The sequence below is a fragment of the Bombina bombina genome, chromosome 1, assembly GCF_027579735.1.
Source record: "Bombina bombina isolate aBomBom1 chromosome 1, aBomBom1.pri, whole genome shotgun sequence".
Taxonomy (NCBI): Eukaryota; Metazoa; Chordata; class Amphibia; order Anura; family Bombinatoridae; genus Bombina; species Bombina bombina.
Genome location: NC_069499.1, coordinates 354,942,697 through 354,969,083, shown reverse-complemented (window position 1 = coordinate 354,969,083; position 26,387 = coordinate 354,942,697). Strand labels below are relative to the sequence as shown.

At 40.0% G+C, this 26,387-nt stretch overlaps 1 protein-coding gene across 8 annotated transcripts in view; it reads left to right on the top strand.

Moving 5' to 3' along the window:
• Positions 1-26,387, top strand: part of OBSL1 (obscurin like cytoskeletal adaptor 1) — a 320,332-nt gene that overhangs the window by 22,023 nt on the left and 271,922 nt on the right. For all 8 annotated transcript variants that reach the window (XM_053698211.1, XM_053698216.1, XM_053698210.1 and 5 more), the window contains one exon: positions 737-1,902. In XM_053698211.1, the coding sequence (XP_053554186.1) occupies positions 741-1,902 (1,162 nt within the window). In that variant the 5' untranslated portion in view covers positions 737-740. The remainder of the gene's footprint in view (positions 1-736; positions 1,903-26,387) is intronic.

Below are 26,387 nucleotides of genomic sequence, written 5' to 3'. Positions count from 1 at the left end.
TATAAACAACAATGAAACAGACTGTTTAACATCCCTTTAACATATTATGGTGGATTATGCCTGTGTACATTTTAGTTATAGAGACCATTATAAGTTTATAGTTATATTAGTCTCCATCAAATCTTACATAGGGGTAGATTTAACAAGCAGCGGAAGCTGTAAGCTACCCCCGTAGTTTCCAGATAACTGGAAACAGGAGTTAAGAAGCAGCAGTCTTAAGACCGCTGCTCCTTAACTCGTCCGCCACCTCTGAGGCTGCGGACAGCAATCATCCCGATTAGATACGATCGGGATGATTGACACCCCTGCTAAAGGGAAATTGGCCGCGAATCTGAAGGGGGCGGCATTGCTCGAGAAATGCTTGTGCAATGATAAATGCCGACAGCATATGCTGTCAGCATTTATCGATGTGCGGCGGACATGATCCGCTACAGCAGATCATGTCCGCCCGCACAATGATAATTCGGCCCCATAAAGTGCAAGTTTAGTTTACACATTTATTTTTAGATAAAAATACATATTTTACATAGAGATGTTCAGATGGCATTTTCTATTTAGCTTTTTACAGCTATGCTGCATCACTTTCAAGTGCTTCAACATTTGGGTATTACATCCCTTTAACCCTTCTCTTCCTTCATGTATTTTAATCCTTTCCAAAATCTTCTGTTATCTAAAATTTCCAGTTTTATGCAAACCTTTCTATCCCTGCGTAATCTGTCCTCTTTTCCTTTTTCAGGTAAATGGCGGCATTGTCTCTTCAAGCACATAATTCACATATGGCTCTGGAAATGCCTGGGGGTGCCCCTCGTTTTTTGTGTTTCCCTCGATCTATCATTGCACCTGTTGGATCGCAAGCTGTCCTGAGATGTCGCATTAGTGGAGATCCTCCTCCTTGTGTACTCTGGGAACGAGTGGGAAATATTCGACTTGAATTAGGAGAGCGATGCATAGCTCAAAACAATGATGATTGGTACCAACTGGTTATCAGCGACCTGAGGCCAGAGGACTCTGGTCATTACATGTGCAGGGCTAGTAACTGGTCAGGAGAGGGCTATGCTGGAGCCAAACTCACTGTAACATCCAACTTTAATGTTAATGAACATCCCTCCAGTATGGACTTACAGTCTGATATCCATTTGTCAAAACAATTATCCAAAAACATTGCTATGCCCAGTCTCACTCAAAGTTTTGAATCTGTTATGGATGCTTCAAAATCTGTGTTATCTTCAGAACTAAGCACCTCTCATGAATTAGGTTCTTCAGACAGCTTCTTGTTGTCTCCTCAAGATGACTATTGTGTGACCCCTGATTTCCCCCCACATTTTTTGCTTGTCCCAACTTCCCAACGGTTAAGTCGTGGTCAAAGTTGTGAACTATCCTGTAAAGTCTCAGGAAAACCAGAGCCTACTGTCCATTGGGAGAAGGATGGAAGGCACCTTGAAGAGCTTTGTGATGGATCTCATTATCGTTTATCTACTGGGGGAACTACATTGTACATCTCTCGGGTCCGTCCCCCTGATGCTGGCGTATATGTGTGCAGAGCTGTTAATACTGTAGGGCAATGTTTAGCTGCTGCTGTACTTTTGGTTGACCCAACTCCACGCCAGGGCCAAGAGCATGTGCCAGGGGATCCACCAGCCCAAGTCAAAGTGTTCACAGTCAATGAGGGGAAACATGCAAAGCTTCGGTGCTTGGTGACAGGCAAACCTCGACCAGAGATTATCTGGCGTAAGGATGGACGTGCAGTGAGTCCGGGACGTAGGACACTGATATATGAGGATCGAGAAGGCCATTTTATTCTTAAGGTTCTGTTTTGTCGTCAGCAGGACCAAGGCTTGTACATATGTGGTGCATCCAACACAGCTGGAAACACGCTGAGCGCAGTGATGCTACATGTTAAAGGTATGTAAAAAAATAACTTAACAAAGGACTTATTTAAACATATGTACTGTCTAATGTGGAGGGAATTTTCTTGCTCTAGCAAAGGTGTCTCTATTATGTGCACATTTTAAAATTAGAATGATTTAGTCTATAATGGATTTCTGTGGTTACATTTTTAAAAAATGCAATAGTTCTATAAGAAATACATATATGATTATCTGGTCATAATATTTAAAGAATAAAAAGCTTATAGTTAGACTTATATGTCTTCAAGACATGCAGGCGGAGGACATATTATTCTGATCATTATATTAATATAGTTTTCTAAAAAAAAAGTTTTAAAGGGACACTGTATTTTAAACTTCAGAATTCAATACCTAAGTTCTGGCTTCGTGTATAGAGAGACATAGATAAGATAAGGAAGTCATCTGTTCCTTTAGGTGGTTCAGACAGAGCATGTAATTAAAAAAAGTTCCAATTTACTTCTTTTATCAAATTTTCTTTGTTCCCATGGTGTTCTTTGTTGAAGAGATACCTAGGTACATGTCTAGAGCACTACAAGCAGGAAATAGTGCTACCATCTAGTGCTCTTGCAAATGGATAACATTCTTGCAAAACTGCTGCCATATAGCGCTAAAGACACGTTCACGCTCCTGAGTCTACATCCTTGCTTTTCAACAAAAGAAGCCAAGGGAACAAATCATTTTTGTATAATGCAAGTAAATTAGAAAGTTGTTTGAAATTTCACACTTTTATCTGATTCGTGAAAGAAAAAATTGGGGTTTTATGTCTTTTTTGGGATTAATTTTCCATACATGTAATATTATGCATCTCATATAACAAATCAATGGAAGATTAAGGGAGATTAAGGGAAAACAAATTGTAGGTAGAGGATTCAATTAGCATAACCAGCTATTTCATTTTAACAAATAAAAGTAAAGGAATAATTTCTTACATATTTAATACTATGTAGCTGGTTGTTGGGAACACATTAAGGTGACAAAAATACAGTGCATTGTCCCATTAAATTAGATGATAAACTAATGTCCAGTATGTAAAAAAATGTATAAATTCAATTAAAAATCAAAAGACCTTTCAGTTACATCATTAAATATGCAAATTGGTGTAAATTATGAAATATTTTTTGAAGTTAGCAGGTATGTTACTTATTTTAATATGTCAAGATTAGCAAATAATATGTTTAAATATGTGTATTTAGGTTTGTTTTTATATTTTGTTAAATAACACCATCATGTATGTGTTAATAAGCATATTATTTCAGCCCTTCACTGCTGAGTCATTTCTAACATTTGTGCTGAAGCTGTTTATATTTTTGCGCATTCGCAGCATTTAAACAGCAGTTTTGTGTTTTTGTGTCCAATACAGCCGAGGTTGATAATTTGATTTCCATTTCCCCATAACGGCACAGTTAACAGCCAATAATGGCTGTCGGTCACCAAAAATCAAAAAGGGATGGGGATAATAATGCAGTCCATGTGTGTGTTTTGCAGTTGGATAGAGTGGTATTTATGATGTGTTAAACAATCTGAATGCTATTTCTATATGGCAGGGTTTGTTAGAGCCTTAAAATTAGGCCCTGGTGTCCTCTTTTAGAGTCCCCAAGACATTTATGGGTGCAAAATCTACAAATCCAACTTTTAATGAGTGGTTATATATTAGGGTTGCCAGGTGTTCAGTATTCAACCGGACAGTCTAGTATTTTAGCAATCTGTCCAGTAAAATCTGTACAAAAATACTGGACACTTAAATGTCCAGTATTTTTAAAGACCCCTGTCAGCTAAATGTAAAGGGCCTTCTAGGCCTTTATGCATTAAAACATTAAAACTGCATTAAAACAAAAAAAAAAAAACCCATTAAAACTGTGCATTTTCTATTATATGTGTTACAGGCAACCATAGGGGTGTTCAATCATTGCTAGGTGTGTACCTCTAGCAGCCAAGGGGGTCACATCACTGCTCTGTACATGTGTTACTGGCAACCAAGGGGATAAAATGACTGCTTAGTTGTGAAAAATATATTTGGTGGGATCAAGGGTGGAGCCTAAGGTTGAGCTTTTGTGGAGACATTGTGTGAACCCAGCTACATCCTGTATCCAATCACCTATAGGTCTTCCGGGATTTTTATGACACAGCTGGCAAACCTATTATATATACAGTGTGTATATATATATATATATATATATATATATATACTGTATATATAATATATATATATATATATATATATGTATGTATGCCATAGTTGCCAACAGTCCCTGATTTCCAGGGACAGTCCCTGGATTTTGTTGTATGTCCCTGGATTTTTTTTGTCCCTGGAAATGTCCCTGAAAATCTCTTTTGCACAACATTTGTTGTTTGCTTATATATATATATACACACACACACATACATATATATAGATAGATGATAGATATAGTTTATTGTTTAAATATAATTCATTCCTAATGGAATATTGTTATTATTATTGAATGGGTTCACATATTATTTGTCTTTCTAATTGTGATGCTGTGTTGTAAAAATAACCATATGCCAAGAATGTGTCCAGAGACTGGGTAGGTGTAAGAGCTTGGTGCTGTAATCTGTATAATAAACTATGGATAAGTCTAAATTATACTATTACTTTCAAATGGGTGTGTTTTGATTGCAGAACTGAGGGGGCGGAGCAGTTGAACAGTAGGTCGTCAATACTCCAGTAACCCGCTTGCTTGCTCTGCTGCAAAGTGTCCCTGGAATTTTTTTTTAAATGTTGGCAACTATGATGTATGCCCGTGTGTGTTATTTATACATAAACACATATATATTTCTTGTTTCATATTATGATGTATATATCATACAGATGCATGTAGCAGAAATATGGATCCAAATAGAAAAAAGGAAGAAAACCGATATAAAGGAAAATAACGTGTATCCTGTGGTTTGTAGTGATAAAAGGAAAAAAGATATTGCAAAAAGGAAAATTACTCATGAGTAGGATTGCAAACCCTCCCGTATTTCTCCTGGGTTTTTTTGTGGACAAATAAAACCACCGCTGTAAAGGTTGGACTTAGTTCATATTTTTTTAATTGTGGTGATTTTTTGAGGATTCCTGAGTTCCCGCGGTAAATGAAGAGAGCAGGAACTCAGGAGGCGGAATAACGCGCTTTTTACAGAGCACGGCACTTCCTACTGAGATGCCTCCTTCAGTCAATCTGCAGTCTGCTTTACCCCTCTTCCCCTGTCACTCTGCCAATTCATTTTCCCTCCTTATTTCCCCTGCCTGCCATTCTCTGACTGCGTGTGAGCTGTTTGGGGCAGGAAATACAGTCAAAAAAAGAGCTGGGCTCTTAATCACAGTATGAGGTTACATAGAGCTCATAAACCACACCTTAGGGGGCCTAATATAGTGTGAACAAGAGCAAGACATATTTGTAACTCAAACCGCCAAAGTATTAGAGCGGGGCCCTGCTTCTTCATTATACTCAGTTTGCGGTGGTACCCAGCAGTGAAATTGCCTCTCCTGCTCCTACTGTCAGTGATCGCTGGGACCCAATAGGCAGAGAAGCTGAGCCTTTTAAATTACACAAATGTATGTGAATATAGACCACACAAAACAAAGTTCCTCAACACCAACGCCTAATGCAAAGTCAGCAAATATGATAGCAAAGTGTTATTAATGAAGAATTGCAATGTTTCAAGAATCAATGCAGTAACATAGAATAAAACAAATAAAGGAACCCCGAGACAGGAAGCAAGGAAGGTTTTTTTTTAGTTTCAGTTATGCTCTGATCTAGGGCCGCCCCTTACTTAACCATTGATCAGGCCCCCCCCCCCCCCCCTTTGACATGACCAAGTGACTAAAACGTATATGCACTTTATTACTGAGTGTTTTTAGTAATGTTAGGGGGGTTTTTTGTTTGTTTTTTCATTTAAATGTTTTATTGATTTTAATGTCATAGGTACATTTTACTTTTACTTCAAACAGGGTTGAACAATTTAACGGCGAGATTACGTGTTTTTATCGGTAACGGTGTGCGTGTCTAACGCACAGTTTTCCCTCACCGCTCACTTAAGACAACGCTGGTATTACAGGTTTTTTTAAACCCGGCGTTAGCTGCAAAAAGGTGAACGTAGAGCAAAATTTAGTTCCACATCTCACCTCAATACCAGCGTTGCTTACGGTAGCGGTGAGCTGGCTAAACGTGCTTGTGCACGATTTCCCCATAGGAAACAATGGGGCAGATTCAGCTGAAAAAAAAACCTAATACCTGCAAAAAAGCAGCGTTCAGCTTCTAACGCAGCCCCATTGATTCCTATGGGGAAATAAAATTTATGTCTACACCTAACACCCTAACATGAACCCGAGTCTAAACACCCCTAATCTTACACTTATTAACCCCTAATCTGCCGCCCCCAACATCGCTGACACCTGCATTATATTTTTAACCCCTAATCTGCCGCTCCGGACACCACCGCCACCTACATTATCCCTATGAACCCCTAATTTGCTGCCCCCAATGTTGCCGCAACCTACCTACATTTATTAACCCCTAATCTGCCGCCCCCATCGTCGCCGCTACTATATTAAATGTATTAACCCCTAAACCTAAGTCTAAACCTAAGTCTAACACCCCCCTAACTTAAATATAATTTAAATAAAACGAAATAAAATTACTACAATTAAATAAATTAATCCTATTTAAAACTAAATACTTACCTATAAAATAAACCATAAGATAGCTACAATATAACTAATAGTTACATGTGTATCTATCTTAGGGTTTATTTTTATTTTACAGGCAACTTTGTATTTATTTTAACTAGGTAGAATAGTTATTAAATAGTTATTAACTATTTAATAACTACCTAGTTAAAATAAGTACAAATTTACCTGTAAAATAAATCCTAACCTAAATTACAATTACACCTAACACTACACTATCATTAAATGAATTACCTAAACTAACTACAATTAATTACAATTAAATTAAATAAACTAAAGTACAAAAAAAACAAACACTAAATTACTGAAAATAAAAAATTAAGTACAATTTTTTAAAACTAATTACACCTAATCTATTCCCCCTAATAAAATAAAAAAGACCCCCAAAATAATAAAATTCCCTACCCTATACTAAATTACAAATAGCCCTTAAAAGGGCTTTTTGCGGGACATTGCCCCAAAGTAAACAGCTCTTTTACATGTAAAAAAATAATACAATAGCCCCCAACATTAAAACCCAGCACCCACACACCCAACCCTACTCTAAAACCCACCCAATCCCCCCTTAATAAAACCTAACACTAACCCCTTGAAGATCACCCTACCTTGAGCTGTCTTCACCCAGCCAGGCACAAGTGGTCCTCCAGACGGGCAGAAGTCTTCATCCGATCCGGGCAGAAGAGGACCTCCAGACGGGCAGAAGGCTTCATCCAGGCGGCATCTTCTATCTTCATCCATCCGGAACGGAGCGGGTCCATCTTGAAGTCAGCCGATGCGGAGCATCCTCTTCTTCAGACGACTCCCGACGAATGAAGGTTCCTTTAAATGACTTCATCCAAGATGGCGTCCCTTGAATTCCGATTGGCTGATAGGATTCTATCAGCCAATCGGAATTAAGGTAGGAAAAATCCTATTGGCTGATGCAATCAGCCAATAGAATTAAGCTTGCATTCTATTGGCTGATTGGAACAGCCAATAGAATGCAAGCTCAATCCTATTGGCTGATTGGATCAGCCAATAGGATTGAAGTTCAATCCTATTGGCTGATCCAATCAGCCAATAGGATTTTTCCTACCTTAAAGAAAAGTGCACCTGTACCTGCCAGACTCGTAATACCAGCGGGCGTTAAAAAGCAGCGTTAGGACCTCTCAGCGCTGCTTTTTAAGGCTAACGCAAGACTCGTAATCTAGCAGTAAGTAATTTAAGCAACTTACAATATTGTACTTTCTATTACTAAAGTTTAAGGTAACCAGTATCCACTTCAAGCAGTTAATATAACATCTTAATTTGTGTTAATGTCAGGATTCCACTCCAGGATTTCTCTCTCACCTAAACATACCTGCTCAGCTACACCACTCCCCTATTTAAGGCATCTGTGCACCTTAAACAGGTGCTTAGTTATTGAAGTTTCAAGCTAGATACTACGCCTAAGACCTGTGATTTTCCTATCCCAGGACCAAATTACCTAAACCGTTTGGTATAAATTTAAACACTAACCTGTTCCTGCTTTATGAGATCCTGTGTGACAAGCTATTGCTGCTGTTAACAATACTACAAGCTGCTGTTTGCATTTCAGCACATATGCGCTGCAAGGAATAATTACTCACCCTGAACTCTCTCAGTGCAATTCTCTCAGCAACGGTTTGCTTTCTCCACTGGACCAATAACACCTCTCTATAGAAGCTGTCCCAGACGCTCAACTAAAGGAATCGCTCCGTTTGTGAACGGAACTTAGCCACTCCCACCGGGCTCCGTGCAAGCAACAACATCAGGATACTCCCAGAGCTCTGAGGTAAAAATCTAATTCCTACATCTATAGTTTATGCTGCTTGCTCCTCACAACTCTCAACTACTTTCTCTGAGCTGCTCCGGTAACGGACATTGGCCACGCCCCTTCTGGGGTGGCCTACATCGAGTCAGGCTGTCACTCACACCACAGAGACAAAGGAGACAGGCTTGTAAGCTGCAGCATCAGAACTCTCTGTTATAATTTTGTGTGCCTGAACATTTATTACTTACTCACTTCATTGAATGTATAGCTGTCAGTTACACAGTGACTTATGTTTCTTGTATTTGTTTAATAGAGAGAGAAATTATTATGTGACAGGTCAAAAGTTACTTGCAGTCAAGTTAGCTTTAGAAGGATGAAGGGTCACCTCATCCTATCGCATGTTTTACTGAAAGGAGTCTTACTGCTAAGAGACTCCATCCCTATTAACCTCAGTGAACCTCTGTTCACATTTCATATTACCTTACTGACTCTCACCTCTACTATTTCAACAATACTACGGTGTACTATGAAACAATTCTGTCATCTCTGGTCATGCTGAGTCTGTTCCTGCTGACCAATAGTGATGTCGCGAACGGCAGACTCGAACTTCCGCAACTGTTCGTGAACCGGCGAACCGGGCGAACCGCCATTGACTTCAATAGGCAGGCGAACTTTAAAACCAACAGGGACTCTTTCTGGCCACAATAGTGATGAAAATGTTGTTTCAAGGGGACTAACACCTGGACTGTGGCATGCCGGAGGGGGATCCATGGCAAAACTCCCATGGAAAATTACATAGTTGATGCAGAGTCTGGTTTTAAGCCATAAAGGGCATAAATCACCTAACATTCCTAAATAGTTTGGAATAACGTGCTTTAAAACATCAGGTATGATGTTGTATCGATCATGTAGTGTAAGGGTTACGCCCACTTCACAGTGACAGCCCAAACTCCCCATTTAAAGGTACAGTCTACACCAGAATTTTGATTGTTTTAAAAGATAGATAATCCCTTTATTACCCATTTCCAAGATTTGCATAACTAACACATTTATAATAATATACTTTTAACCTCTGTGATTATCTTGTATCTAAGCCTCTGCAAACTGCCCCTTTATTCAGTTCTTTTGACAGACTTGCAGTCTAGCCAATCAGTGCCTGCTCCCAGATAACTTCTCGTGCACGAGCACAGTGTTATCTATATGAAATACGTGAACTAACACCCTCTATTGGTGAAAAACTGTTAAAATGCAATCTGAAAGAGGTGGGCTTCAAGGTCTAAGAAATTAGCATATGAACCTCCTAGGTTAAGCTTTCAACTAAGAATACCAAGAGAACAAAGCAAAATTGGAAATTGGAAAATTGTTTAAAATTACATGCTCTATCTGAATCCTGAAAGTTTATTTTGGCCTAGACTGTCCCTTTAACACACCGCAAACAACCGCAAACAGTCCATTTGCACAACCGCAAACTCCCCTTTTGCACAAGGTTGGATACCAAGCTAGCCATGTCCCGTTCCTTGTCCTCACTGATGTCATTGAAGGTCTCTTCCTCCACCCAGCCACATACAACACCAAGGGTCCCCGAAAGGTGACAACAAGCCCCCTGGGACGCCTGCTGTGTTTGGTCTTCCACCTCCTCAAAGCCACCTTCCTCCTCTGACTCCTCTTCTTCAGACTCCTCTCTCTGTGTTGCCTCTCTCTGCGTTATTTTAAGGTGTGTTAAGTAGTACTATTCCTATCAGTTTAATCCCTGTGGTGTCCCCTATCAGGGGACGTGTATATGGCATGGATTTTAGGAACCGGGAGATGGAAAAAGATGCTTTGTCGGTCCTCCAACTTCAAATTTGGGGCACTGCGCGTGCCATCTACTGTGCCACCAGATATGTTTGGTGTGTTAAGTAGTACTATTCTTATCAGTTTAATCCATGTGGAGTCCCCTATCAGGGGACGTGTATATGGCATGGATTTTAGGAACCGGGAGATGGAAAAAGATGCTTGGTCGGTGCGGCCACGAGATAGATAGATTTGATAGATAGATAGATACATAGATTAGATAGATAGATCAATAGATACATTGGATAGATTAGATAGATAGATAGATTTGATAGATAAATAGATAGATTTGATAGATAGATAATTTCCTAGACAGAGAATTACAAGACGTGCGGTCTGGGACCCATGTTAAGGTTCCCAGAGGCAGTTGCAGCGCCACGGTACATGTATATGGCATGGATTTTAGGAACCAGGAGATGGAAAAAGATGCTTGGTCGGTCCTCCTACTTCAAATTTGGGGCACTGTGCGTGCAATCTACTGTGCCACCAGATATGAGTGGTGTGTTAAGTAGTACTATTCTTATCAGTTTAATACCTGTTACGTCCCCTATCAGGGTACGTGTATATGGCATGGATTTTAGGAACCGGGAGATGGAAAATGATGCTTGGTCGGTCCGGCCACGAGATAGATAGATTTGATAGATAGATAGATAGATACATAGATTAGATGGATAGATCAATAGATGCAATAGATACATTTGATAGATACAATAGATAGATAGATAGATAGATAGATTTGATAGATAAATAGATAGATTTTATAGATAGATAATTTCCGAGACAGAGAATTACAAGACTGGGACCCATGTTAAGGTTACTTCCTTTTGCACAATCGAGTACAGGTTGGGGATTGCCTTTTGTGCATTGAAATTTCAGCCGTGTACCTTCCATTTATGAGGTGCAAAAACCTTTTAAGGAACACAACTGCTGTACCTTTAAATATTGTTTTGTTTTCACTGAATAATGTGAAATCCTTTATAGGGAAAAAGGATTCAGTAAATATAAAGTGAAGTTTAGTAAAGGGTTAACTCTGTATATTACTTCATATACAATTAACTCTAGTTTAAATACTTAAACTAGAGGAAAATAACAGAAACCAAAGTCCAGGAATTTGCAGCAAATAAAGTAATACTCAGGTAATACTGAAATAATAACTTCAAATAGAGGAAATATTGGATAAACAGTCCTTTTGAATGAATGAATCTGTACTTTTCAGGCTTTGTATTATTCAATCAGTTCAAATACTTTTAGTAAAATGTCTTTGTTTACCTTGCTTGCTTGCTTGCTCTTTAATTACACCTGCGACCTCTGTGATCCCAGATCAGTTAGTAGTTGTAGAAGGCTGTAGGCGATAGTTATTAGAGGATTTTGGAGATAGTTTCTATCGGTAATATAGGAGCTGCAGCGGTCTTTCTGTGAGAGGAGGAATAGGAAGAAATTACTCTTACCGCGATCGGTAGCGTCTGACGTCACAGAGAGGAGGAGAATGTAGAGCCGTTGGTCCGGTCCAGTATTATTGCTGATTCCTTACAGGAATTGAATAAGGCAATGAGAAAATATGTTTTGTTTAAGTAATCCGGACAATGCTTGCAGGTATGAAGCAATTAGATGGAATAAGTAGATCTGTGGTTAATCATTTAACTTTTGTAGTATTTCCAAGCTGCATAAGATAAGGAGATTATGAGGCTTCTGTAAGTTGAAAAAACAACAAAGACTTAATTATTAATATAGTGTCAGTAAGCTTAAATATTCCCCAATGAATTCAGGAAATCTGGATCAGGTAGGCTTCAGGTAAAATTACTAAGCAATGAGTAAAAGGAAGTAGTTAGGTTTTAAAGGCGTTGCCGCCAATCAGATTGTTCCTCTAACTTAAAGGGACAGTGAAGAATCCTGACATGACCCCCCCTTCAAGGCAGCTGTCCCACAGCTGCAGGTCTAGGACGATCTGGATGTCTGCGATGAAAGATGGAGAGTAACCTAGGGGCTCTGAGGTTAGAAGCCAGTTCCCAGGTATCATCATCAGGGGAGTAGTTTTTCCATCGGACTAAATATTGAAGTTCACCCAAATGGTATCTGGAATCCAGTATCGATTGGACTTCATACTCATCAGGGTCCAAGGTCTGTGGCATTGGAGGTAGAACTGTAGTAGTCTGTCTCGTACTCACGTAAGGTTTCAGAAGAGATACATGGAAGGTGGGATGGACTTTGATACTGTCAGGTAGTTGAAGAGTGACAGCGTTGTTATTGACAACCCGTATGATGGGAAATGGTCCAAGGAATAAGGTTGCCAATTTTTTACTAGGTATCTGTAATTTTAAATTCTTGGTGGATAACCAAACCTTATCTCCAATCTTATAGGAAGGAGGAACCCTTCTTCGAAGGTCGTAATAGGATTTCTGTACGGTTTGTGCTTTTTCGATATTGTTATGGATGAAGGTGAAATTATCCATAAGAGAATTCTGAAAATCATCAACAAGGGGAGAATTAGTAATCACTTGAGAACTGATATTGATTGGTGGATGGAAACCATAATTTGCGTAAAAAGGAGTGAGTTTAGTTGAGGAGTTTAAGGAATTATTGTAAGCAAACTCAGCCATTGCAATAAATTTCATCCAGTCGTTTTGGTGATATGAACAGAAACACCTTAAATATTGTTCTAACCATTGGTTAAGACGTTCTGCCTGCCCGTTGGTTTGAGGGTGGAAAGCTGTGGTGTATCTATGTTCAATGCCTGTTATTTTACAGAGGTTTCTCCAGAAATGTGAGGTGAATTGAGAACCCCTGTCAGTTGTTAGAATTGGAGGGATTCCATGGAGTTTGACGATGTTATTGATGAAAAGATGAGCTGTTTCGGAAGAAGTTGGCAACTTATGATACGGAATAAAGTGAGCCATTTTTGAGAAGATATCTATTACTACAAATATGGTGTTTTGATTATTCGAAATAGGCAAATCAACAATAAAGTCCATTGATAAATGGTGCCAAGGTCTAGTGGGAGTAGGTAATGGCATTAGTAGGCCATATGGAGGTCTTTTTTCTGATTTTGAGGTTGTACAGATCAGACAAGTTTGAACATAATCTTGTATAGTCTTCTGCATATTTGGCCACCAGAAATCCCTTTTTATTAATTCTGTTGTACGCAAGATTCCTGGATGTCCCGCTAGAGGGGTGTCGTGGAATGTTTTGAGAATTTGTGATCTCATTGCTTCAGGAACATACAGTTTCTCTCCATGATAGTAATCATTTTCTCTCTTAATAAGTGATTGATGTGGAAGATTTGGTTCTTGATTTGTAAATTTCCTTATATCTTCAAGGAATAGGTTTGTGAAACCAATGAACTGTTCCTTAGGAATGATAGGGAAATTGTTGTTAAGGTCTTGAGGTTTGTCTGGTAAACGTGACAGGGCATCAGCTTTGCCGTTCTTACTTGCTGGTCTATATATGATATTAAAATTAAACCTAGCAAAATAGAGGCTCCAACGGACCTGTCTTGCAGATAACGTTTTGTTGCATTGTAAATATTGGAGGTTTTTGTGGTCAGTATAGACTTTAATAGGGAATGTAGTACCCTCCAACAGATGTCTCCAATGTTCAAAAGATTGTTTAATGGCCAAAAGTTCTTTTTCCCCTATGGGGTAATTTCTTTCTGCCGGAGTCATCATTTTTGAAAGGAATGAAACAGGGTGAATAGGGCTATTAAGTGTTTCTTGTTGCGACAGCACTGCTCCTAAAGCAAAATCAGAGGAGTCCGCTTCTAATATATATGGTAGATTTGCGTTTGGGAATTTCAATATGGGAGCGGTGGTGAACCGGTTTTTTAATGTTGTAAAGGAAGCAGAAGCTTCGGCATCCCAATGATAAGGAATTAAAGTACTGGTTAAACGTGTAAGAGGTTTTGCAATTTTTGAATAATCCTTTATAAATTTTCTATAGTAATTGGCGAATCCTAGAAATTTTTGAAGCTCTTTTTTATTTCTGGGAGTAGGCCAATCTTCTACTGCTTCAACTTTTTCTTTTTGCATTTCTATTCCCTGAGGTGAAATGTTGTAACCAAGGAAAGAAACTTTGTTTGTATGAAAAAGACACTTTTCTAATTTAGCGTACAATTTGTTTTCTCTTAATCTTTGAAGCACCTTTCTGACATGTTCAATGTGTTCTGTCTTATTGTTTGAATAAATGAGTATGTCATCCAGATATACTACAAGGCAAATATCCAGTAGATCACGAAAGACATCATTAATAAAATGTTGGAAAGTGGCGGGTGCGTTGCACAATCCAAAAGGCATGACTAGATATTCGTAGAGCCCATATCTTGTTCTGAATGCTGTTAACCATTCGTGTCCTTCCTTTATGCGAACCAAATTATAAGCTCCTCTCAGGTCTAACTTGGAGTAGATAGTGGCTTGTGAAAGACGTTCGATTAATTCCGGTATTAATGGAAGGGGATACCTGTTTTTTATGGTTCTCTTGTTGAGCTCACGATAGTCAATTATTGGTCTGATTGTTGAATCTTTGTTGCGGACAAAAAACATCCCTGCTCCTGCTGGGGAAGTTGAAGGTCTTATAAAGCCTTTCCTTAGGTTGTCGTCAAGATATTGTTTTAGGTAGTCTAATTCAGGTTGGCTCATAGGATATAGATGACCGTAAGGGATGCTGGCCCCAGGTTGAAGCTCAATGGGACAATCGTACGGTCGATGAGGGGGGAGGTTCTCCGCTTCCGTTTTACTGAACACATCATGGTATTGTTCATATTCTTTCGGTAAGGTTTCTTCTAGTGAATCAACCTGTAAGATTAAAGGTTTTGGAGAACATTGTTTCTTACAATACGTAGAAGGGAAAGTAATTGTAAAAGGATCCCAATTAATGTGTGGATTATGAAGTTTGAGCCAGCTAATACCAAGGATGATAGGGAATTGAGGCGAAGGAATCACATCAAAAGACAGAAGTTCTGTGTGTCCTAAAAAAGACATAAGAAGTGGTTCTGTGTGATGTGTTATAGGTCCTGTAGGAATAGTTGAACCATCAATGACACGTACACAAATAGGTTTCGTTTTGCAAATTAAAGGAATTTTATTAGAAACTACAGTATGATAATCTATGAAGTTTCCATAAGCCCCAGAATCGATGATGCCATTAACCTTCAGTTGTCTTTGGTGCCACTGTAGAGAGATAGATAAAATGTTAAAGGATGATTGGTTGGTAATCTGTATTGAGGTATTAAGGTATGTAAACTTACTTCTTTTGGATTTTTGAAGTAACGGGCAATCTTGCACGGTATGCATTGGATTTGCGCAATACATGCATAAACTTTTAACTCTTCTGCGGAGCCTTTCTTCTGGAGTTAATGGTCCTCTGAGCACTCCTATCTCCATAGGTTCAGAAATAGGTTTAGTGGTAGGAGTGAAATTATGAACCTGGGAATAATTTGATGTCTTAGGACGATTCTCTGAAGAGTATCGTTCTGCTCTGCGTTCACGTAATCTTCGATCTATTTGGACAGAGGATCTCATCAGAGCGTCTAATGTTTTAGGCAATTCACAACGAGCTAATTCATCTTTCAGGTTGTCAGCTAGTCCTAGACGGAACTGGTTCCTTAATGAGATTTGGTTCCATTGGGAATCAGCTGCATACATCTTGAACTCTGTGATGTAGTCCTCCACAGGTCTTTTCCCTTGTTTTAAATTCCTCATGGAGGCTTCTGCTGTAATCTGAACATCAGAGTCTTGGTATAGTTCATCCAATGCTGTAAAAAATTCTTCTAACGATCCTAACAAAGGATCATCATTTTCACAAAGGTTATCTGCCCAGGTCCTGTGTTCCCCTCTGAGAAAAGAGATGGTGCTTAAAACTTTTACTCTCTGGGTGGGGTATGTCCTGGGTCTGAGGTTAAATAATAATTGACAAGAATTTTTAAATTGTCTATATAGCTTTCTATTCCCAGAAAAAGTCTCAGGCAAAGAGACCTGTGGTTCTGGAGAAATCTCTTGTTAAGAGGTTTTTACTGCAATTGAATCTCTTATAATGGTTCTTAAGGATTGATTTTCAACCTGTACATCACGAACTGCTTGAGTAAGTTGGTCTACCTTTTGAGAAAGGTTGTAGACAATTTGTGGGAGGTCAGCTGGTTCCATTTTTCTGGCTTAGTAATTATATGAGGTGCAAAAACCTTTTAAGGAACACAACTGCTGTACCTTTAAATATTGTTTTGTTTTCACTGAATAATGTGAAATCCTTTATAGGGAAAAAGGATTCAGTAAATATAAAGTGAAGTTTAGTAAAGGGTTAACTCTGTATATTACTTCATATACAATTAACTCTAGTTTAAATACTTAAACTAGAGGAAAATAACAGAAACCAAAGTCCAGGAATTTGCAGCAAATAAAGTAATACTCAGGTAATACTGAAATAATAACTTCAAATAGAGGAAATATTGGATAAACAGTCCTTTTGAATGAATGAATCTGTACTTTTCAGGCTTAAGAAACAGTCTTTGTATTATTCAATCAGTTCAAATACTTTTAGTAAAATGTCTTTGTTTACCTTGCTTGCTTGCTTGCTCTTTAATTACACCTGCGACCTCTGTGATCCCAGATCAGTTAGTAGTTGTAGAAGGCTGTAGGCGATAGTTATTAGAGGATTTTGGAGATAGTTTCTATCGGTAATATAGGAGCTGCAGTGGTCTTTCTGTGAGAGGAGGAATAGGAAGAAATTACTCTTACCGCGATCGGTAGCGTCTGACGTCACAGAGAGGAGGAGAATGTAGAGCCGTTGGTCCGGTCCGGTATTATTGCTGATTCCTTACAGGAATTGAATAAGGCAATGAGAAAATATGTTTTGTTTAAGTAATCCGGACAATGCTTGCAGGTATGAAGCGATTAGATGGAATAAGTAGATCTGTGGTTAATCATTTAACTTTTGTAGTATTTCCAAGCTGCATAAGATAAGGAGATTATGAGGCTTCTGTAAGTTGAAAAAACAACAAAGACTTAATTATTAATATAGTGTCAGTAAGCTTAAATATTCCCCAATGAATTCAGGAAATCTGGATCAGGTAGGCTTCAGGTAAAATTACTAAGCAATGAGTAAAAGGAAGTAGTTAGGTTTTAAAGGCGTTGCCGCCAATCAGATTGTTCCTCTAACTTAAAGGGACAGTGAAGAATCCTGACACCATTGCGGTGTCCCCTATCAGGGGACGTGTATATGGCATGGATTTTAGGAACCGGGAGATGGAAAATGATGCTTGGTAGGTCCTCCTACTTCAAATTTGGGGCACTGCGCGTGCAATCTACTGTGCCACCAGATATGAGTGGTGTGTTAAGTAGTACTATTCCTATCACTTGAATCCCTGTTACGTGCCTTTTTTTTGTTTTGTTTTTTGAAGCCACAGTGCAGCACCAGAGGCCAGAAAAATTTGGCGGTACACATGCCTGAAAAATTAGGTATTGTAGCAGCGGCCAGAAAAATTTATGTTTGTTTCCCTGGCAGAAAGTGCCCTAAAACATTGCGGCTTGAACACTAGTTGGTGGCGGATAAGTCACGCAAGTTATCCGGTATTCGAAGATAACATACAGCAGCTTGTGGACCATTTATAGCCCAAGGCAGATCATCTCATTAGGCCGTTTTTACTCGAATGTATCGCCCAATGTCAGTCCCTTCGGGATCCATCCCTCATCCATCTTAATAAAGGTGAGGTAATCTAGACTTTTTTGACCTAGCCGACTTCTCTTCTCAGTGACAATACCTCCTGCAGCACTGAAGGTCCTTTCTGACAGGACACTTGAAGCGGGGCAGGCCAGAAGTTCTATAGCAAATTGGGATAGCTCAGGCCACAGGTCAAGCCTGCACACCCAGTAGTCAAGGGGTTCATCGCTCCTCAGAGTGTCGAGATCTGCACTTAAGGCAAGATAGTCTGCTACCTGTCGGTCGAGTCGTTCTCTGAGGGTGGACCCCGAAGGGCTGTGGCGATGCATAGGAGTTAAAAAGCTCCGCATGTCCTCCATCAACAACACGTCTGTTAAGCGTCCTGTCCTTGCCGGCGTGGTCGTGGGAGTTGGAGGATTACTTTCACCTCTTCTCCTGTTAGATTCCCGTTGTGCTGTGACATCACCCTTATGTGTAAAGCATGCTTTTTAATTTATTTTGGAACTGCTGCATCCTTTCCGACTTGCGGGAATTTGGTAACATTTCAGGCACTTTATGCTTATACCGGGGGTCTAGTAGCGTGGACACCCAGTACAGGTAGTTTTCCTTCAGTTTTTTTATACGAGGGTCACTCAACAGCAGGACAGTATGAAAGACCCCATTTGCACAAGTTTGGATGCCAAGCTACTCATGTCCCGTTCCTCGTCCTCAGTGATCTCACTGAAGGTATGTTCTTCCCCCAGCCACGTACAACACCACGGGTACCAGATAGGTGACAACGAGCACCCTGGGATGCCTGTTGTGGTTGGTCTTCCTCCTCCTCCTCCTCAAAGCCACATTCCTCCTCTGACTCCTCTTCCTCACAATCCTCTTCCAGCGTTGCCGCTGGTCCAGCAAGCGATGCTGATAAGGCTGTTTCTGGTGGTGATGGTGACCACAACTCTTCCTCTTCACGCTCATCTACGGCCTGATCCAGCACTCTTCACAGGGCACGCTCCAGGAAGAAAACAAATGGTATGATGTCGCTGATGGTGCCTTCGGGGCGACTGACTAGGTTTGTCACCTCCTCAAAAGGACGCATGAGCCTACAGGCATTGCGCATGAGCGTCCAGTAAGTTGGCAAAAAAAATCCCCAGCTCCGCAGAGGCTGTCCTAGCACCCCGGTCATACAAATACTTGTTAACGGCTTTTTCTTGTTGGAGCAGGCGGTCGAATATTAGGAGTGTTGAATTCCAACGTGTCGGGCTGTCGCAAATCAAGCGCCTCACTGGCATGTTGTTTCGCCGCTGGATATCTGCAAAATTCGCCATGGCGGTGTAGGAATGCTTGAAATGGCCACACACCTTCCTGGCCTGCTTCAGGACGTCCTGTAAGCCTGGGTACTTATGCACAAAGCATTGTATGATCAGATTACACACATGTGCCATGCACGGCACATGTGTCAACTTGCCCAATTTCAATGCCGCCAACAAATTACTTCTGTTCTCAGAAACCACTTTGCCGATCTCCAGTTGGTGCGGAGTCAGCCACTGATCCACCTGTGCATTCAGGGTGGACAGGAGTGCTGTTCCGGTGTGACTCTCTGCTTTCAGGCAAGTCAACCCCAAAATGGCGTGACACTGCCGTATCCGGGATGTGGAATAGTACCTGCGGAGCTGGGGGAGTGCCGTTGATGTGGAGCAAGACACAGCAGCAGAAGAGGACTCAGCCGAGGAAGAGGTTATGGAAGAGGATGGAGTAGGAGGAGTAGAGGAGGCAGCAGCAGGCCTGCCTGCAAGTCGTGACGGTGTCACCAACTCCTCTGCAGAGCGACGCATTCCATGCTTGTCAGCCGTCAGCAGGTTTGCCCAATGCGCAGTGTAGGTGATATACCTGCCCTGACCATGCTTTGCAGACCAGCTATCAGTGGTCAGATGGACCCTTGCCCCAACACTGTTTGCCAGACATGCCATTACTTCCTTTCGCACAATCGAGTACAGGTTGTGGATTGCCTTTTGTGCAAAGAAATTTCGGCCGGGTACCTTCCACTGCGGTGTCCCAATAGCTACAAATTTTTTGAACGCCTCAGACTCCACCAGCTTGTATGGTAAAAGCTGGCGGGCTAAGAGTTCAGACAAGCCAGCTGTCAGACGCCGGGCAAGGGGGTGACTTTGTGACATTGGCTTCTTACGCTCAAACATGTCCTTGACAGACACCTGACTGTGGGCAGATGAGCAGGAACTGCTACGGAAGAGAGACGGAGTGGCGGATGGTTGAGAGGGGGCAAGGAGGACAGCAGTGGTTGACGTGGCTGAAGATGCTGGACCAGGAGGAGGATGGCGGCTTTGAGTTTGTGTGCTGCTTCTACTCATGTGTTCATCCCATCTGCGTTTGTGATGTGAGATCATGTGCCTTCGCAAAGCAGTTGTACCTAGGTGGGTGTTGGACTTCCCACGACTCAGTTTCTTTTGGCACAGGTTGCAAATGGCATCGCTGTTGTCAGAGGTAGACACACACACAAAAATGCCACACTGCTGAGCTCTGCGATGACGGCATTCTGGTGGTGGCAACAGCATGCGTTGATTGGCGTGCTGTCTGGCTGACCCCGGGTGCCGATGCATGCTGTCTGACTGTGTCACTAGCTCCTTGCGACGACCTCCCCCTGCTTCCAACTCGTCTCCTCCCCTCTGTCTCCCCATCTGAACTTTCCCCCTCTTCTTCTTCTCTTCTAGTGGGCACCCACGTGACATCCACGGACACATCATCATCAACCGCTTCACTTGTATCCGACAAATCAAAATGTGAATCAGATTACATGTCCGCAAAAGGAGGTACCCTGTGCCCACTTTCTGTGAGATGGTCTGACCCCCTATTACTGTATATAGTGACACTGTTTAACCCACCAGTACTGTATATAGTGAGTCAGTGAAACAGTCTGTAATCTGCCAGTGAGATGGCTGGCCTGACCCTACCAGCCCTAGTACTTTATAAAGTGACCATAGTAGTCTGTGACATGGTCCAGCCCCCCCGTACTGTATATAGTGGTACTGTAAAGACTGACACTGTTTACCCCCCGTGCCCCATGCTGTAGTAACAAGGTCTGTAATTTGCTGGTTCCACAAACATAAACACACACACACACACATACATGCATAAATACACACACAGTCACATGCATACATACACACACACACACACAATGGGTAAAACAGAAACACTAACCCCTGTAGTCAGAGACACCAGTGAAGCATCATGTCACATGATATCAGCGCAGGCAGTGGCAGGTTAACATTTTTTTAAACTGGGCCCCCACCCTTGGGGGCCCAGTCGCAATTGCGACCTCTGCACCCTCTGTAGTTTCGCCCCTTGCGCTCCACTTGTAATCTGGCCCTATATGTTGTACTGTTACACATTGTTGCAAACACTGCTGCCATAGAGTATTAAAGACACGTGAACACTACTGAGCTCATATGAGCTGCCTAGAATTACTCTTCAACAAATAATACAAAGAGAACAAAGCAAATGTAATAATAGAAGTAAATTGGAAAGTTGTCTAAACTTGTATGCTCTATCTGAACCATGAACGTTTTGTAGGGATATTAAACAGTGCTTCTTTGGTAAAACAAATGTGTTAAATATAGTTAAAAATAATTTGTGTAAAAAACAGCAAACAACTTACTTGCTTTCTTGCAAACCTAGCATTTAGAACGTCTCATTATAGCCCCTGCCCCAGTGTAATAAGAGTGGAGAATTTTTTAAAATTAGGTTTAATTCTGCCAGTTCTGAGCATGAGCAAATCTAACTCCCTATGTATCTAGCCTATTCACTTAATACTGAAACCAACTAGGGAAGTTTTATGACATTATGCTAGATAAACTTCCTGTAGAGACCAGAGACTTTTTTAGGGCTGTGACCTCCATAGCAGAACATTGTTGTGATCTGAGATGTCATAGCAGAAAATACAGCATGTCTGCAGAAAGAATGGGACACATGCAGTAACTGATAGCACATTCACTTTGCAGCACTGCTCCACATTAGACAGTTCTCTTCAAACAGAGCTTTGCTCTGGCAGCAATGTGTAAGCTTTCCTTAAAACAGTGCATCCACAGCAAAGTGCTGTTTAAAGAGAACAGTCAACTTTGGAGCAATAAAAGAAAAAAAAGGCAGACACTGAAGAAATTCTTGAAATTTCAAAGGCTTTACTTCAGGGCAGCAGTACAAAACAGAGCAACGTTTCGGGGCTTACACCCCCTCCTCAGGCTCAATACAAAATTAACACATGTTCTATCCCTTAAATAGCCAAAGACCACGCCCCCCTCTCTCTCTGAAATCATAGAAAACGATATCATAGCAGGTGTGTCAAATTTACAATTTATTTAACAATACATCAACATCACAGCAACCTGCATCTCTATGAGACTAACCAAGAGGCAATCACCTTTCAAATATTCTTTAAACAAAGAATATATCAGATAATACCATAGACCCTAAATTTCATATTATTTTATAAATTTTTGTTTTTATTCTTTTATAAAGTTTTTTTACTTTTTTATAATTTTTGTAAAGCTTATCAAATATTTAATGTTTATTATTCTTATTTTATCCCTACAGTTTCAACAGATTTAAATACCAAAATAGATGTTTTCATATTATTACAAATAGTCATTAACAATTATATGCACATATAAAAAAAAATTCAAGCAAATGTAAATTATTATAGTAAGATAGCTAAATTGTCAAATATGGAGCAGCACTGCAAAGTAGCAATGACTGGCTCTCAGGGATTTTTTCAACCCCGCACCTTAGCCTTTCACAGAACGTAAGCTGTTCTTGAGAGCAATGCAATTTTTTAATTAATACATTTTTACCTTGTGATGTTAGGCTAAGAAAAAAGGAAACAAATTTGAAACATTTTCAAAACTTACATTTTTATTTGTCTGCAGCTAATTTGCAAAGATATTTTCAACTGCTGCACTTTATTATAAAAATTGCTTTACATTACATTTTTTTTCCAAAATGACCTGAAGAAAATGTTTCACAAAAAAAATCTCATTGCATCTGGGACTGTGACAGGAGGTAATGGACTTGCACAAATTAAGTTTAAAAATAAAAATAAAATATAAAATTAATTTAAATAGACAAATAATACATAATGCAATGATTTCTATTAAGTATATACCGCTGCTTAGGGCTTTTTTATTACAACAATGAAACAGACTGTTTAATAGAGATGTGCATTTGTTTTTGGACGAATACACATTCATCACAAAAATCTGATTTGATTTTGTTTTAATGAAACAAAAATCCTAATAAATGCACCAACGAAAATAAAGAAAACAAAAAATACTGACAAAAATTATCAGTGTTTATTTGTTTCCTTTATATTTTTTAAGCAGTTAATATTTACCTTAGTGTAGATGCTCTCCAGTATTGTAGCTACATGTGGACTTTAAAACATGTTTTAAACTAAATGAATACCGAGTAGTGCAGAAAATTTTCCTTAATATTCGGAACAAAAAGTTTGTCAGAAACAACATTTTCTTGGCTGCACATGTTTATTGTTTAATATCCCTTTAAATACTGGATAATTTACTGTCCCTTTAAAGGCTGGATTACATTTACCTTTCTTTGTGCTCTATGTGCTCCAGCACCAACAAGGGCACTAAAAGGCAAATCCAAATGCAGAAGGGAAAATCATATGCACTTAGTTCCAGTGACACATTATTTTTTCTTTTAGTGAGGCTTATTGTATAACTACAGTGAGGGTAGGCGAGGGTGTGGAGGAAAAGGTGGGTTAGGAAAAACATAATTTATGTAAGTAAGAACTTACCTGATAAGTTCATTTCTTTCATATTGGCAAGAGTCCATGATTTACGAGCCTGTAACATAGTATTAATCACTGAGTCAGAGAAACCTCTATGACTAAGCATTAGGCGTTCAATTTTCATACCTTCAAATTTAATGATTTTAGATCCTGATGGAAAAACGGACCATAAGACAGAAAATCCGCGCCTTAATGGAAGAGGCCAAGGTTGGCAACTGGACATCCGAACAAGATCCGCATACCAAAACCTGTGAGGCCATGCTGGTGCTACCAGCAATACAAATGAATGTTCCATGATGATCTTGGAGATCACTCTTGGAAGAAGAACTAGAGGCGGGAAAATATAACCAGGTTGGTAACACCAAGGAAGTGTCAACGCATCCACTGCTTCTGCCTGTAGATCCCTGGACCTGGACAGGTACCTGGGAAGTTTCTTGTTTAGATGAGAAGCCATCAGATCTATTTCTGGAAGACCCCACATCTGAACAATCTGAGAAAACACATCTGGATGGAGGGACTACTCCCCCAGATGTAAAGTCTGACGGCTGAGATAATCCGCTTCCCAATTGTCTACACCTGGGATATGTACCGCAGAAATTAGACAAGAGCTGGATTCCGCCCAGGAAAGTATTCAAGATACTTATTTCATAGCTAGGGGACTGTGAGTCCCACCCTGATGATTGACATATGCCACAGCTGTGATATTGTCTGTCTGAAAGCAAATGAACAGTTCTCTCTTCAACAGAGGCCAAACCTGAAGAGCCCTGAAAATTGCACAGAGTTCCAAAATATTGATTGGTAATCTCGCCTCTTGAGATTTCCAAACCCCTTGTGCTGTCAGAGATCCCCAAACAGCTCCCTAACCTGAAAGACTCGCATCTGTTGTGATCACAGTCCAGGTTGGACGAACCAAAGAGGCCCCTAGAACTATACGATGGTGATCTAACCACCAAGTCACAGATAGTCGAACATTGGGATTTAAGGATATTAATTGTGATATCCTTGTATAATCCCTGCACCATTGATTCAGCATACAAAGCTGGAGAATTCTTATATGAAAATGAGCAAAGGGGATCGCGTCCGATGCTGCATTCATGAGACCTAAAACTTCCATGCACATAGCTACTGAAGGGAATGACTGAGACTGAAAGTTCCGACAAGCTGGAACCAATTTTAATCGTCTCTTGTCTGTTAGAGACAGAGTCATGGACACTGAATCTATCTGGACATCTAAAAAGGTGACCCTTGTCTGAGGAATCAAGGAACTTTTTGGTAAATTGATCCTCCAACCATGTCTTTGAAGAAACAACACTAGTTGATTCATGTGAGATTCTGCAGAATGTAAAGACTGAGCTAGTACCAAGATATCATCCAAATAAGGAAACACCGCAATACCCTGTTCTCTGATTACAGAGAGTAGGGTACCGAGAACCTTTGAAAAGATTCTTGGAGCTGTCGCTAGGCCAAAAGGAAGAGCGACACATTTTTAATGCTTGACTAGAAAAGAGAATCTCAGAAACTGATAATGATCTGGATGAATCGGAATAGGAAGATATGCATTCTGTAAGTCTATTGTGGACATATAATGCCCTTGCTGAACAAAAGGCAGAATAGTCCTTATAGTCACCATTTTGAAAGTTGGTACTCTTACATAACGATTCAAAATTTTTAGATCCAGAACTGGTCTGAATTAATTTTCTTTCTTTGGGATAATGAATAGATTTGAATAAAACCCCAGACCCTGTTCCTGAAACGGAACTGGCATGATTACCCCTGATAACTCCAGGTCTGAAACACACTTCAGGAAAGCCTGAGCCTTTACTGGGTTTGCTGGAATTCGTGACAGAAAAAATCTTCTCACAAGCGGTCTTACTCTGAATCCTATTCTGTACCCCTGAGAGACAATACTCTGAATCCATTGATTTTGAACCGAATTGGCCCAAACATCTTTGAAAAATCTTAATCTGCCCCCTACCAGCTGAGCTGGAATGAGGGCCGCACCTTCATGTGGACTTGGGGGCTGGTTTTGATCTCTTAAATGGCTTGGATGTATTCCAATTTGAGGAAGGCTTCCAATTGGAAACAAATTCCTTGGGGGAAGGATTAGGTTTCTGTTCCTTATTTTGTCGAAAGGAACGAAAATGATTAGAAGCTTTAGATTTACCCTTAGGTCTTTTATCCTGAGGCAAAAAAACTCCCTTCCCCCCAGTGACAGTTGAAATTATTGAATCCAACTGGGAACCAAGTAACTTATTACCTTGAAAAGAAAGAGATAGCAATCTGGACTTAGAAGTCATGTCAGCATTCCAAGATTTAAGTCACAAAGCTCTTCTAGCTAAAATAGCTAAAGACATAGATTTAACATCAATTTTGATGATATCAAAAATGGCATTACAAATAAAATTATTAGCATGTTGAATCAAGATAACAATGCTAGACAATTCAGGATCCAATACTTGTTGCACTAAAGTTTCCAACCAAAAAGTTGAAGCAGCTGCAACATCAGCCAAAGAAATTGCAGGCCTGAGAAGATGACCTGAATATAAATAGGTTTTCCTTAGATAAGATTCAAGTTTCCTATCTAAAGGATCTTTAAAAAGAAGTACTATCTTCCGTAGGAATAGTAGTACGTTTAGCAAGAGTAGAGATAGCCCCATCAACTTTGGGGATTTTTTCCCAAAACTCTAAAGTAACTGCTGGCAAAGGATACAATTTTTTAAACCTTGAAGGAGGAATAAA